At 38.7% G+C, this 15,537-nt stretch overlaps 1 protein-coding gene across 1 annotated transcript in view; it reads left to right on the top strand.

Annotated features, from left to right (window-relative positions):
- MSL2 (MSL complex subunit 2) overlaps nt 1-15,229 on the top strand; it is a 29,056-nt gene extending 13,827 nt beyond the window's left edge. The window contains exon 2 of the mRNA XM_058189425.1: nt 3,829-15,229. Coding sequence (XP_058045408.1) covers nt 3,829-5,408 — 1,580 coding nt within the window. The 3' untranslated portion in view covers nt 5,409-15,229. The remainder of the gene's footprint in view (nt 1-3,828) is intronic.
- Nucleotides 15,230-15,537: the final 308 nt, after the last annotated feature.

The raw sequence follows: 15,537 nt of genomic DNA, 5'->3' as shown, positions 1-15,537 counted from the left end.
AGGCGGCCGGGAAGACACCATCCACCAAAGAAGCGGTCGTAATCGCCTGGAGCCAGCCTCGTGTGACCTCCCGAGTGGCCAGCACCAGCCAGGAGGGGCACGGGTCCAGTAAACATGTGGTGGCATTCAGCCTACCCAGCAACCTGTCCATGTCCTCAGGAGCCACAGGGTCAAACTCATCCCAAACAATATCGCCAAGACCACCCTCGAGCATCTCACCCGCATCACCGCAATCTTGGTCCAACCCATCCCGAAGCTGAACGATTTTATCGTATAGATAACCGTTAAACTCCTCAGCACGTCCCTGCAACGGGTCATCCCGCTCCCCCTGATGTAGGAGGGAGCGGGTCACCCGAAACAGGGCGGCTGGGCGGTTATCTGCCGATGCAATGAGGAGGCGTGGCTCGCCTCGCTTCCTCAATGCCACTAGGTAAGTCCTAGTATAGGACTTCACTAGTGACCGATCAGCTTCCGAACGGCTAGACCTCCAGGAACTCTCTAGGCGTCTTCTCCGGCGCTTCATCCCTCTCAGCTCCTCGGAGAACCAAGGAGCCGGTTGGGACCTGCGCCGGGTCAGAGGCCGCAAAGGCACGACGCGGTCTAAGGCCCCCGCCGCGGCCCGCCCCCAGGCCGCCACAAGTTCCTCAGCCGAGCCGTGAGCCAGACCCTCAGGAAACGGCCCAAGCTCCGTCCGGAACCCGTCAGGGTCCATCAGGCGCCTGGGCGGAACCAACGTGTCGGCTCCGCCTCCCTGCGGTGGTGAATGGCGGTCAGAAAGTCTAGCGAAGAAGAGTGATCTGACCATGACAAAGGTTCGATGACTATTTCCTTTAAGTCCAGATCTCTCAACCACTGTCCAGAGAGAAAAATCAGGTCCAGAGTGCCACCCCCAATGTGAGTAGGGCCATCAACTACTTGGGTCAGATCCAAGGCCGTCATGGAAGCCGTGAACTCCCGAGCTGCCGTCGATGATAAGCGGAAGATGGCAAGTTAAAGTCCCCATGACTGAGAGTCTGGGTGTCTCACCTGCCACCCCAGCCAGCATCTCCAGGAGCTCGGGCAGGGCAGCTGTCACGCAGCAAGGAGCCAGGTACGTGATCAGCAAGCCCATCTGACACCTACGACCCCATCTCACAAAGAGGGATTCGCACCCGGCAATCTGAGGTACAGTGGTCTCCCTCGGCTCTAGACTCTCTCTAATCACAACCGCCACCCCCCCACCCCTACCCTGGGCCCTCGGCTGATGGAATGCACGGAAACCCGGCGGGCACATCTCTACAAGGGGCAGCGCCCCTTCCGTGCCCAACCAGGGCTCCGTAATGCCCATAAGGTCCGCGGAACCCCCCTGTATAAGATCACAAACAAGGGGGGCTTTGTTCACCACAGACCGAGCATTGCACAACATCAACCGAAGGCCCAGGCTCTGAGGATCCTGACCATCCGGGGAACGGGAAAAGTCCAAGGGGTCGGAGCGCGTGATCGCTTTAAGACATCGAGCACGCGCTCCCGGGATTTGATATGACCCCTCGCTTCCGCCATACCTGCCCCTCCCACTTACCGTGTCAATAGGACCACCCTCACAGATAGGAACAGACTCCTCCCCCATAACCTCCGAACCTGATAGTAAAAAACCGCCGCGAGCATGTGCAGGAACTGGCCTCACCCGACGGGTTACCCCATTACCCGCCTTACCCTCCCACCCCTTAAAATTCCTCTCTAAAAACCCCACAAGCTCTTCTTTTCGCATGCCACCTCTGTGGGTCCCAAGACCCGTCATGGAGGCCGGCCCTCGGTAATGAGGAGGCCATTCCTGCGAGGCGGGGCACTGCAGGCGCAAGAGTTCACAAGCAGTATAATGCGAGCAGCTGAGACTAAGAATCGGCAAAGTAGAGGCTCCATCTCCGGATGGCAAGATGATGACTGATGGTACTAGTCCAGAATGAAGGCATACAAAGAATGGAACAGCAATTAGCACCGAATGACAGTCAAGATGGTATTCTGTCCGTGCCTAGTCCAAACATCCTGGAACCGGGGGTGAGGGGAAATGGTATTCCAGTCGCTGGCCACGTCCTCCTCCGTCCTCCTCTGTCCCCAACTAAATCCCATGTCCCCCCCCAAGGAGTCCTAATAGGACCAAAAACGGCCATAGTAGTCTCAAAAAAGGCCGAGGGGGGCATGGGTGATGTTAAAATAGTCACAGTCATAGACTGGTTGCAGGGGGCAACTCCGGGGTGCCTCCATCGTCTCCCCGCAATCCTCCAATAACCATCTCCAGACATGGCCAGGAAAAGAATCCTAACCACTCCAGAAGCCGGGTCTCCCAGACCTCTCCTCCAAGAGGCGAAGTCCATATAAAGGCTAAACCTCTCCGAGAGGCTGGGGGTATGAAGGTTGCCAAGTCCATAATCCGCAGCAGGGGAAAGCCAAGAAACCATGGCAGCGAGGCAGATGGCAATAGGGGTAGATGGAATACCTCCGCAATCATCCAGATCGTCCACGATTGCAGAGGCTGGAGCCCAAAGGCTACCCCCGAAAAGTCCGGAGTCCGCAGTCAGAAGGGGGGCGGGAGACGAGCCAGAGGCTAGCAGCCAGCCGGCCAGACGAATCGGCAGAAAAACGGCCGTAAAAAACGCCGACTCATCACCCCACCTCCGAGCCTAAAACATGGCCGCCAGAAACCACCGCTTGCCTACCCGGCCTCGTTCTCGGCAACCACATGTACGAGGGAGTCCAAAGACCTCTCATATGGCTGCCCGAAGTAAGATCTACCGGGCCGGGGACAGCAAGCGGCTAAACGGACGGCCGAGGCTTCGTCAACATCGGAGGGGCCTCTCGTCGCCGGAGCCGAGTCCTCAGAGCCGCGCCATCTTGCGCATGCGCAGAGCAGTTTGTGTTGTAAATGTTGTACCTTGATGAATGTATCTTTTCTTTTATGTACACTGAGAGCATATGCACCAAGACAAATTCCTTGTGTGTCCAATCACACTTGGCCAATAAAATTCTATTCTATTCTATTCTATTCTATTCTATTCTATTCTATTCTATTCTATTCTATTCTATTCTATTCTATTATATTATATTATATTATATTATATTATATTATATTAATTAAGTAGTATGTGCAATGCATGGCCAGTTTCTCTGTTTCAGCTTTATACTTTATATTTGAAGTATTGGAAAGCTCCATAGGAATATTAATATTTTAAATATGTGTGTGCATGCATAGCCACCTTTCCACACATGTATTCAATTTAGTCATTTTTAAAGAAAATGTTATAGTATAGAATATATACTTTTTCTCTCTTGGTAGTTAATCTTGATTGACAAATGTTTTACTTCTGCTGCTTTGATTCAATTTGTGAATTCTTCCCAATTTCTTATAAATAGGAATATTATAAATGTCTTCAAAATTCATACTTCCCTAAAAACCTGAAGTATATCACAGGCCTATTTGGCATTTATTTATTTATGAAACTTACTCAATATAAGATTTTAATCAGTTTTTTAAAGTTTAAACTAAGGTTTATATCACATAATTAACCAGAGAACATATTGGAGAGCCTTGTATCATTCAATCCAGAACAACTGTGAAATGCCATTATGGAAGTGTAGAAATTCTTGTATCTTGCTCTAATAGTACAAATACTTGAGCACTGATAGTGAAGTTGAAAGTATATGCTGTTGTAGGTTGATGATACAACAATTGTTGCTATTAGCCTGATCAGCTAATATATACAGCAATGGCATTACATAAACTTTCAAATTGTTGAAAAATAAATTTTAAATTACTTTTGAGTTTTTATACTCTCCTTTTTTTCCCCCTCTTAGGAAATCTGCTGCAAGATCCAATTGCACCCACCAACTCTACATGTCAACATTATGTCTGCAAAACCTGTAAAGGCAAGAAGATGATGATGAAACCATCATGTAGTTGGTGCAAAGACTATGAGCAGTTTGAAGAAAATAAACAGTTAAGCATTCTGGTGAACTGTTATAAAAAACTATGTGAGTATATAACACAGACACCATTAGGACGAGATATTAAGCAAGCTGTGGACAGTTCCCCAGAGCTTTTGACTTTGCTTAAAGATGGCACCCCGCTCAGTGTTGACACAGAAAAAGCATCTGAAGAATCCTTGGCATTGTGTTTGATCCATTCCCCTTCACCTTCAACTTCAGAGTATGCTAATGAGCCTCCAACAAATTGTTCTATATCTGAAAGCACCTATGATTGTGATGTAAAAGGCTCCACTGTTAATGGTCTGCCCAGTTGTAATGGGCTCTCAGTAGATAAACTTGGAGTAAATATTCCATCTCCTGAACATGCAAATACAGTCAATGTATGTAATCCTGGACAATACATAAAAACTGAAGATATTTCTAGCAGTCTTCAGCCTATGTGTGACATAGTTTCCCCTGGTGACTTGTGTGCAACCGGCATTGATATTCATAGTTTCAGTGAAGACATCAAACCTGGTGACCCTCTTTTACTCAGTGTTGAGGAAGTGCTACGGAGTTTGGACTCTAATGCAGGAGTATGTAGCCCTAATCTACAGCACAGCTTGGAAACCAATTTAACAAATGGTCCATTTTTGCAGCTTTCTCCCCCACCAACTAGCCACAATGTGTATATATCAGTGGATGCTTCACCTCATGGTATTTCATGTACAGCTGCAACACCTAAGGTAGCAAAATTAAACAGAAAGCGATCACGATCAGAAAGTGACAGTGAAAAGCTTCAGCATATTCCAATTTCTAGCATTCTTTGTGGCCCAACATTGGGAGCCTCAGCTCCAGTAATGATGAAACAAGAATCAAAGATGTCTTTGCAGTCAATAGCAACTGTACCTAATGGAGGTACTGCTCCTAAAATAGGTAAAACTGTACTATTATCAAATAAAAGCATGAAAAAAAATATAGACCATACCACCAAGAAATCTCATCCAAAATCTAAATCAGGAATGCTAAAAAAGTCAAAAGAAAAAAATCCTAGCAGTCATGTTGTATCTGGAAGTCCAACAAAAACTGTGTACAAAAAGGCACAAGAGAAAAAGGGGTGCAAATGTGGCCGAGCTACACAAAATCCAAGTGTTCTTACATGTCGTGGCCAGCGCTGCCCTTGCTACTCGAATCGCAAAGCCTGTTTAGACTGCATATGTCGCGGCTGCCAAAATTCATATATGGCTAATGGGGAAAAGAAATTGGAGGCATTTGCAGTGCCAGAAAAGGCCTTGGAGCAGACTAGGCTTACTTTGGGCATTAATGTGACCAGCATTGCTGTGCGCAATGCCAGCACAAGTACGAGTGTAATTAATATGACAGGGTCACCAGTAACGACATTTTTAGCTGCCAGTACAAATGATGATAAGAACTTGGATGAAGCTATGGACATGAGATATGACTGCTGAGTCTTTCTTTTTTTCTCCCTTCCTTTGGTAAGGGGATTGCTACAATTTGAAGGCAGCTATGGTTCTCTTTAACTTGCCGGAGCTCCTGCATATAGATCACTTGTATCAAGTGTTTTCATTGCTATGTTGTGTGTTAGTGTCAGGGAAATAGTTTGCTGGTAATTGCGGAATTATCCCAAAACTGTCTTTAGATCTTACAACATCTCATAGTTTGAGATCAAATGCTAATGTAAATGATTTTTTAATACAGAACTACTTTTTTGGCATATACTGACCTTGTTGTACCAATTCATGCTTTGTGCTTAATCAGAAATTGATTTAATATACTGAAATTATTTCTAGTCAGTCCATCACAATTGTGCTAATTTATGATGTATCCATGTTCAGTATCATCACTGCAAGAAAAATGACATGCTAAACTAATAAAAACTTCAACAGCCAATCTTGTAATACCACATTATTTGTGGATAGGGAAGTTAATAATTCAGCACCTAAACTTTGTTCAGAAATAAAAGATATTACTATAATTGTCCAACTACTGTATGCTGACCTGAAACCAAGAAATGATCATATTGGACTTTAGCTTCAGTTGATATCACTCAAGACGTTCAAAAGCTTGATCATCTTTTGGAAAAGAAAAAGTTGGCATTCCTGTTTTTTAATTTCACACTTTTTTTTACAGATAGATGTCATTAATCTGTGTCATGCTATGTCATAAATTTAACATTTATCATTGGGATATTTTTGCTGAGTTCATTATGAAATAGATACTGTATTTTTTTTTAACTTTTATGCTAGTTGGCTAAAAATAAAAATGGTTTAAGTCTTACGCCAAAGTTATTGAGACATCATTATATTTTAGATCTAAAAATCTGACAACTATCAGCACATTCTTGCAGTTTAAGGCATATAACATTGTCAAAACATAAATTTCACTTGAAATTAACATGTCTCTTCCAAGATTAAGCCCTTGGTTTTCCCCAATTTATATTTGCAGTTTTGTTTTGCCTAGTTGGAACCAGGATACACAAGGTGAAATGTGGCAGGCTCCTGGATTAAATCCTCCTGTGCAAGAGTAGAATATGTCAAGAATGGAGGTTTTCTTAGTTGAGAACCTTAAAAGAGCTGATAGAAACCCTGCTGATTATGCGGGATTTTGAAATTAATTCTAAGTTACACCATTGGAAAAGTCAACCCATGTTGAAAGTATATTAATTCATATCAATTTTACGTGTACCAGGATTGGTGTCTAAGACTTAATTTTTTATTTTGCATAAAGTATGGGCTGACTAGAATAGAAAATATTGGGTTGTATCCAATTAAACCTCTTCCTTACAACCCTTAGGAAGGAGGGGGAGACTGCTGGACAGGAAATATCCTATTGCACAAGTCAAAGGTTTCTTTTGCAACACTGGATTTTGCCCTTTTTGTTATCTTGCTTTATAAAGGACTATGTGTTGATTTACAGCAATATTTCAGCAGATGTTGTAAAAAGACATATACCCTAGATTCTTAAACACCTTTATGTTTGCCATCTAATTGTTAACTGGTTAACATTGCTAATGAACTGTAACATTAGATATGTTGGATTTGGCACAAAGCATGTACAATGATGGTTACTAGGTCTAAAAATAAGACAAAAGTTTTGGATACTGGTTGGGTGATGTCTCTTTTTTCTTCTATAGTGTACCAGGTGTCATTTTATGTCAATGTGAGCAAATAATTATTTTGTTGACTTTCAGATTTGTTTTTCCCCTGTCTTTTCTGTGGGTGGGGCAGGGTGTGGGGGGAGGGTTAAAGCCATAGGAAGAAGAATGTGATGTAAGTGTTCAGTATGTTTTTTTTTGTTTCTGTTTTGCAAGAAGAGTTGAAAAATATTTTTGATAATGAGAGTAAATGGTGGAAAATGCTCTTTAGTATTCCTGTCTTTTTTTGCAGCTAACCTCTTGAATTTTACATTTAATTTGTAATTTAATATGTCCTATTAAAATATATCAGCTGAATATGAATATGATTTTTATGTGGACCAAATAGGATATACCATGATTTATTTTCCATGTTTGAGTCTTAACTTTCTAAAGCAAAAAAAATTTCTTTCAGTATCTTAAGAAGGCTAATCACATCAGAAGTCTGGAAAACTACCCTCACATATATGGTGCTACGGAAAGCTAATGGAAGTAGCCATTAAACTTTTTCTTTCTTTCTAAACATTTCTGATGGTTCAGTTATGAAGTTCTACTGTGTTATAAATACACCTTTTCTCCATACAGAATAATTTCAGTATTTTTTAGACGTACTAAATAGCATTCTGTTAACTGGTTATTTAAATATTCCTTGGAATTGTTTATTTGTTATTCTGTATCTTTGATGGTTAATTCAAGTTTGTTTTAATGAAACAAATTTTCTTCTTCACTGCCATGGAAGCTGAGGTAATAAATGTCAGTCCTAAAACTGAATTTTGTAAAAGAACATAAAACATATAGTGCTCAGAATACTTTTTTAAAGATGTCTGTGGTCAATTAAATGAAATAATTATACAAGCTATCATACTAGCCACAAAAGTTTATCAAAAGTAATAGTTTGGAATCCTTATATTCTAACAACTTTTCTTTGTTCTTTTGGTTAGGGTGAAACATAATTTTAGAGAAGGAAATTACGTCAACGTTTTTGCATTCTCTAATTTTTTCCTTCATTGTTGTTGCCTCTTAGTCTGATTGAATGAAAATATCTTTTATACTTTACTAACAAAAAAAACAAGGGAACTTTTTTGCAACCTTTGCTAAATGTAGCTGTTGCTATGACTGCTTCATACACAATTTTCTTTCAGAACAAAGTTTTTAGTAGAAAAATGTGTAAAGTGTTGCCCAGATGTTTGTCACACAGTCACTGTTTTGAGCATTCACAGAACAATAAAAATTGCACTAAAACTGAAAAATGTGGAAAAATAACTTGCTCATTTAAGTTCTACTTGGTTGTTATATGTTGTCTAAAAATAACTGAAAATAGTGATTCCACAAATTCTGGATTCAGATGTTGGTACATATTTCTAAAATCCATAAGTAGAGTTCCATAGGAAATTGAACAAATTACAGTAAGGGAGGGACACTAGACTTTTTTCTGGAATCCTGCTTTGTAAGCATTGTTTCATTTTTCAAAAATGGAAGAAAACTTATGTAATTTTAAAAAGTTAGATTTGTAGTTTCAATGGGTGAATGTTTCAGTTGCAAGGTCTAATCTCCTTTACTTGCAAAGTTTCTAGAATTTTTTTGAAACCTAGTAGCATGCCGTGATCTCTGCCTTTGCTTCTTGGGATGATGTTCTACTAGTATTAATGTAGTTCTTACTATTTAAATGTTGTGAAGAATGGGGTAGTGATTGGAGTTGCTTTCTAAAAACTCATGGTTTAGGTTCTGATGTATTTCTTTCAAAATGCAACTTCAGTATCTCTTTAATGATGTGGCTGAAATCATTGGTTTTCATAATGGTTGCTGTAGGACTATCATTTCTAAGGAAAATTGTAGATGGTGAATTAAATAAAAATGTGATTGTCTTTTCTTATAATGAATGCTGTAATGCTGAATGGTGTATAAATTTTGCCCAGATGGTACCTATTTAAACGCAACTGCAGGGAAGATCACACTTCCAATATGTTTGGCTCATTACAGACTGTAACTGATTACTCAGTTGTACAACATTTTGAATGCTCTTATTGTGCAATCATGTTTTGTAAGTACTCAGCATAATTCTATTTTATAACCTTTTTAAATTATTTTAATTATAACCCTTAAAATTATTTCATATACATTCTAAGTATATATAGTGTTCACAAAACAAAAACCGCAGAGTATGTGATTCTGGTACAACAGTTACTAAAACAGCTGATATAGATGTTTAGGGGAAAGTACAAGAGAGATATATAACTTATAACTTTACAGTTTTTCAAAAGGAGAGTAAGTGCATCTTTTTCTAGTTGCTTTAATTATTATTGCATTGATTAAACTCACACAAAGGTGTGGGGGATTTTGCAAATTTTATTTCTTATTAATTTTACAGCTATTTCTGTTAACCACCATATATATTCTTTGAGATTAATACATCAAACTAAATCTGATCTTGTATCTTGGACATAAATTCTAATTTTAATGAGAAAACCTCAAGAACTCTTATCTAAAGTAAGGGGAAAATCATAAAATCATAGAGTTGGAAGCAACAATTTAGTCTATTAACAGTCAACCTACTTCCAATTACTGTATTGAAATCCAAAGCCAGGTTCTGTACCATGTGTTTATCCAGCCTGTGTTTCAAAACATCCTGTGAATGGGAATTAATCGCAGCCTTTGGTAAGTGGTTCATTATCAAACTGATATTACTGTTAGGAAGAACTAACATTTGAAATCAGACTTCCAGTTCTCAACCTTTTTCTGTACGATACTTTCAGGTACTTGAAAACTGCTATTATGTCTCAACCTACTCATATTTTCTGCGGACTAATAATCAGTTTCTTCAGACACTCCTTGTTAGACTTAATTTCTAGTAGACTATACAGGTAGTCCATGACTTAGAACAATTTGTTTAGTGATTGAAGTTACAACAGCACTGAAAAAAGTGACTTATGACCAGTTTTCACACTTATGACCATTACAGCATCGTCATGGTCACATGATCAAAATTTGAGTACTTGGCAATTGGCATGTATTTACGACAATTGCACTGTCCCTGGGTCACGTGATCACCATTTGTAACCATCCCAGCCAGCTTCCAACAAGCAAAGTCAATGAGGAAAGTCTGATTCGCTTAATGACCACATGATTCATTTAACTCTGGCAAAAAGTCATAAAGTGGGGGAAACTCAACAATTATCTTGCTTAGCAAAACACATTTGGTCATAAGTCGAAGACTACCTGAACCTTTCTTAAAATATGTTTAATGGGTTGAATTGAACTTAATATTTGAAATAGCGTTTAACCAATACTAAATATATTTGGAAATAATATTTGTACTGCTACAGACTGTATTATATCAATACATTTTCATTTTTAGCAATGTTACCACACTGCCAACTCAAGTTCAGTTTATGATTCAGTTTATTATTCCCAATATTCTTTTTACATGTGCTAAACCAACACAGATACACGTATCTTATATTAATGTATATTATTTCTTTTCTCCATGTTCATAATTATTTTTGGAGGTTTCCTATAGTTTCCATTCATTTGTCTAACCTATCAAGATTATAGAAATTGGATCTGAAGCTCAAAACAAAACAGATGGGGTGGAATTTTAAAAAGATCTTGGGAACAAAGAGGAGACAGATAATTCAGGAAAGAAATAGCCATTACAGAAGAGAGATCATAGGGGGGAAAAGACTCAAGTAACTCTGCTTTAATCACACTAAGCATAAGTTTTTGAGAGAATTTGGTAAGCTTTCAGGATTCTGTTACACTGCCCTATTATCAACAAGTGGTTCTTATTTCCGAATTTGCCATATTTGGATCAGTAGAGATAGAATAAAAGATTAGCAAGAAAGGATGAAAGGATTCCTTTTTAATTTTTAAGTACCATAAATAAAAACAAAATAATCAATGATGGAGGAAATAAAAATATAGGAACGCTCAAAACACGGCTTCTTAAAGGAACCTTTAGTAGAAGAATATACAAGAAAAGCTGCTAAGCAACCTATACAATGGTGATGGTTCCCATTTTGAATCAGCTTTGACTTAAAAGAGGCTGTAAGTTTCATAAAAATACTGTGACAATACTTGTACAGAGACAGTATTCCCTAGAAACAGGAAATTTGAGAAACAACCAAACAATTTCTGAAGAGAATGGATGACTTTGGGTCAATCTTACCCTGTGCCAATTAGTTAACTGGGAAATCTTGAATCCTGCAAATTCCAAATGTATATTTGGTAATTTATTAGATGTACATTTTACCTTTCAGGAGCTGTAGGATGGATATTTTATTAGGACATTGGTCGGAACCCTGAAAGGATATATACTGGTATAGAGAGAGAGAGAATAGATGGAATATTGAGAAGTTTGGTTTGGCAAGGAGAAAAGAACTGATTCTGAAGCAACACAAATCCATTATTCTTTCTCAATCTACAAAAAATTGCTATTGCCCGTCTAGACCTCTCCAGTTTGGATCCTCTAAACTAAACTGGAAATAATTTGTTTATCTTCTCAATGGTGTTGGTAGTATGAAGAGACAAATCTGGAAATAATTCTGATATAGCAAAAACTCCTATGTAGAAGTGTCTGAAGATTGATTTGATTTTTTTTAAAAAAAGCATGTAAAGCAGAGACTTCCACACCATACACCTATGGTGGCTCAATTTTTCTTCTTGAAAAAAATTGAACTGCAGGGTGAGAATATTTTAAATATATTTTAAAATATACTCCAAGTTCATCCAGGTTTTAAATATATGTGTATTGTTCTTTCAAGTATCCAAAGAACTTCATATACATTATCTAGTTGTAGTCCTTACAACAATCCTATAAAATCAGTATTACTTGTATTTTGCAGGGTAGTATGGGGAGTGATTTTAAGGCTGAAAGAGTGTTGCTTGCATAAGTAATTCATGGAAGACTGACCTTTCTCATTTACTGCTGAACTACAACATATTGTATGTACTTAATGGTTTAACCAAAATCTTTTCTTAAAATAAAAAATTATCAAGTGAACAAGAAGTGGCACAATAGGAGACCACAGGACTTTTAAATCATCAGAAAATTTTAAAGACCCTTTCCCTATAAAGAATATTGCTATAATCAAGAAGATAAGCCTATTTTGTTTACTATTTCAAAAGAACCTGGTCACTGTTGCTACTCAGTTAAGAATCAGGAGCTTGTGCAGATTCCAGATATTGCTCCTTAGAGAATAGAGTGAATTGCATTTTCTGCTTCCCCTAAATTGCTCATCATCTTCATTTATATAATGTTTGATTTATCTTTATTTTAATTATTAATCTTATCCAGCATCTCATCCTGTTTAGGGAAAGTATTGCTTCTCTTGAATTTGATGGAAATTAGAAATGTATCTGCCTTTTGTCAGTATTGATATCTATACTTTAAACCAAGAAATTGTTTGACTCCACACTGTACTTTTATGCCATAATGTAATTGTTTTGCTTTGGGCTTAGCATAGCTAAGCATTACAAGCCCAGTTATTGGGATTTGTGAAATATCATTTATGGCATAATATGATTATTTGACCCAGTCAGTTGTAGTGTATATGATAGACCAAGGATAAACCCAGAATCAAATTGAACTATGATTTAATGCACTGTATGAATCAAGTTTCACCATTGATTTATTAATGAAATTTTAAATGTATTAATTACAGGCAATAATCCAAGTTAGATTCAATTACAGAGTAGTGCTATGGCTGTGTTTTCATGATGAACTGGTTGTTATAGTTGATTTAGCCATGTTATATGTTTTTGGCCTGATTTTTGGGATTTGCAAACGTAATACACAGTATACTTGCACGCTTATGCTAAGGAATACGATGATTTAAGCCTCATGGCACTTACAGAAGAGTCTGTATATCCTCATACTACACTTTCCATGCTGTTTTTTGGTGTTCTAGCACCATGCATTATTTCAGAGAAAATCTTGTCACTAATTTTCAAGAACAGTCGCAGCTTCTCTGACTTTTCTCGATAATGTAGCCTAATGGGGAGCATGTTAAGTCATCTGAAAAGTGGCTAATTCAAGAAGTAGATTCAAGCCTTTTATTACATATATCAAGGTCAGTGAATTATCGGTAGTGAAATACAGTGAGGGAAAACAAAACAACAAATTTGGGAAAGTTGTGGTTGCTTCAGTCCCACTAGGCTTCTGACTACATTAAGCAGAAATTTGTCCAGCAGTCCACAGTTCCCTTTGTTCCCCCTGCCCGCCCAGCAAAGTGGCAGGCAGTTCCGCAAGTCAGCTGATGGGGATGAGGAGTGATTCTGAATACTCACTGCCAGCTTCCCAAATGAAAAGCCAATAGAAAATCTGGCAGAATATTGCTCATGATCCCACTGCTCATGATCTGCTCATGATCCATTTGGCTGGTGGCCCAACAGGTAAGTGGTGATTGTGTACTTTGAAATTGAGGTTAAAATCTAAAATTTCTTAATAGCGATGTGTGGTGAAGGAAGGACAAGGGAGTGACCTGGATGTCTGCTGGCAAGGTAAGGCTATCTGGAGAGCACTGGTGGTTGATGGGTGAACCCTCTTTATGGAGGGAGGAGGCTCTTGGGACACACTGGGATGGGGAGTCTAGATGCAGTTTTCCTTGTAGTCTGCAGCTCTCTTTGTTCCCCTCAGCAAAGTGGCTGGCAGTTCTGTAGATCAGCCAAGGAGGAGGAAGAGTGATTTCTGACGCTCCCTGCCAGCTTTCTACAAGCAGCAGCAATGGGAAAGCAGTTGGAAGTTACTCCCACACCCACTGCTTTTTTGCTCACTCATTGGTCATTCCATTGTTTCCCTACCCCCAGCAAAGTGGCAGGCAGTTCCACAGGTCTGCTGAAGAAGAGGAGTGATTTCTGACACTTCTTGCCAGCTTTCCACAAGCAAAATCAATGGGGAAGCTGAAAGGAAGTTACTCCCATTCCCACTGCTGCATCCAGTCAGTTGGCAGCAAGGCCTGATGGGTGAGCAGCGTTTGGCTGCTTTAAAATAGGCTGAACTCTGAAATCTCTTGAATGGTACTGGATAGCTAGAGAAGGATGAAGGAGTAACTTGGATGCTTACTGGTAAGGTAGAGATAGCTGATGGGTGTTGATGGTCAATGGGTGAGCCCTCTTTCTCCCTGGAGAGAGGAAGCTCTTGGGGTACTCCAGGATGAGGAATGCAGATGCAGTTTTTCTCACTAATGTCACTCCCTCTCTGACTCCCCCAACCCCATTGATGGTTATTCTGTTTCTCTGTTTAGATATGGAAATATCTCAAACATTTAAATACTCCCCTCTATCAAATGTTGCAGATTTTTATTCAACTGATTCAAAATGGCAGTATATTCTGTCACACACATATTACAACCTTATTCGTTTCGCTTCAGAAATATGTCCAGTTCAATGAGAATTAGTTCTGGGTAAGTGTGAATTCTATTTTGCCCCTCTAGATATTTCTCCATCTCCATAATTCCTATTATGAAATGCAGTACAAATATCCACTAGTTTTAAAAATATATTTTAATTGCAAAGAAAAAAAATACAAAGTAAAATAGCTAAGACAAAGCCATTTCCAACGTAAGTCAATTTTGACAAACTAACAAGTTTCATTTTTTCTACGTCTTAGAATATCTATACATTTAAACATTTAACAAAGGATATGATATATGAATAAGGATGAATTACAAGGATTTGTCCTTGTTTAATAATCCCTGCTGTTCATTAAAATATCTTAATTAAACTTAATATACTCTGATTTTAAACATGCAGAACAAATTATTTTTGGCATTGTACTTAGTCTGAAAGCTATGCAATATCCTCTAAAACTATCTTAGAACAGTTTCCATGTTAAAATTGGAGAATTATGTCAAATTATCACCATCTATTATTTTTATTAATAGAGTTGATAACTGCTTGGAATAATTTAGCTTGGTCTATATCTTTTGCTCAATACTGCCTCTTAGTGGCAATCTCTCCCTCCCACCCCCATCGCCCAAGAAAATATGTGGTTGCTCTATTAAAAAATAAACCATGGATAAAAACTTGATATCTATTATAATATACTTTTTAAAAAAAATAAAACCAAGTAATACAATTTCAATCAATGAAAAGCATTTTGCTCAATAAGAAAACCTATTGTACATATTATTATTAACCAAATACTGCTTGAGCTCTTTACTGAAAGGAATATCTATATAATGTACCTAACTGAACCATTTTAACCCCTTTCTTCTGAAGTAGGTGTTGTTATTGCTGTCTTTAGGCAGAAAGATTAACCTACAGCATCTCATAAAAGCAAAAAACTCACTTTTTCATGCTATTGAATATAATATCTTAAGGTACCCTAGCAAAACAACATTTCTGTCAATATATGTTTTTGGCTTCAAGTGTGATAATGCTACTAACAATGGCCTTTGGTATTTGATAGGGTTTAAGACAACAGGATAATGATCTCATCAGACAAT

The sequence above is a fragment of the Ahaetulla prasina genome, chromosome 6, assembly GCF_028640845.1.
Source record: "Ahaetulla prasina isolate Xishuangbanna chromosome 6, ASM2864084v1, whole genome shotgun sequence".
Taxonomy (NCBI): Eukaryota; Metazoa; Chordata; class Lepidosauria; order Squamata; family Colubridae; genus Ahaetulla; species Ahaetulla prasina.
The sequence above is the reverse complement of the archived record's forward strand: the minus strand, read 5'-3'. Positions and strand labels throughout refer to the sequence as shown.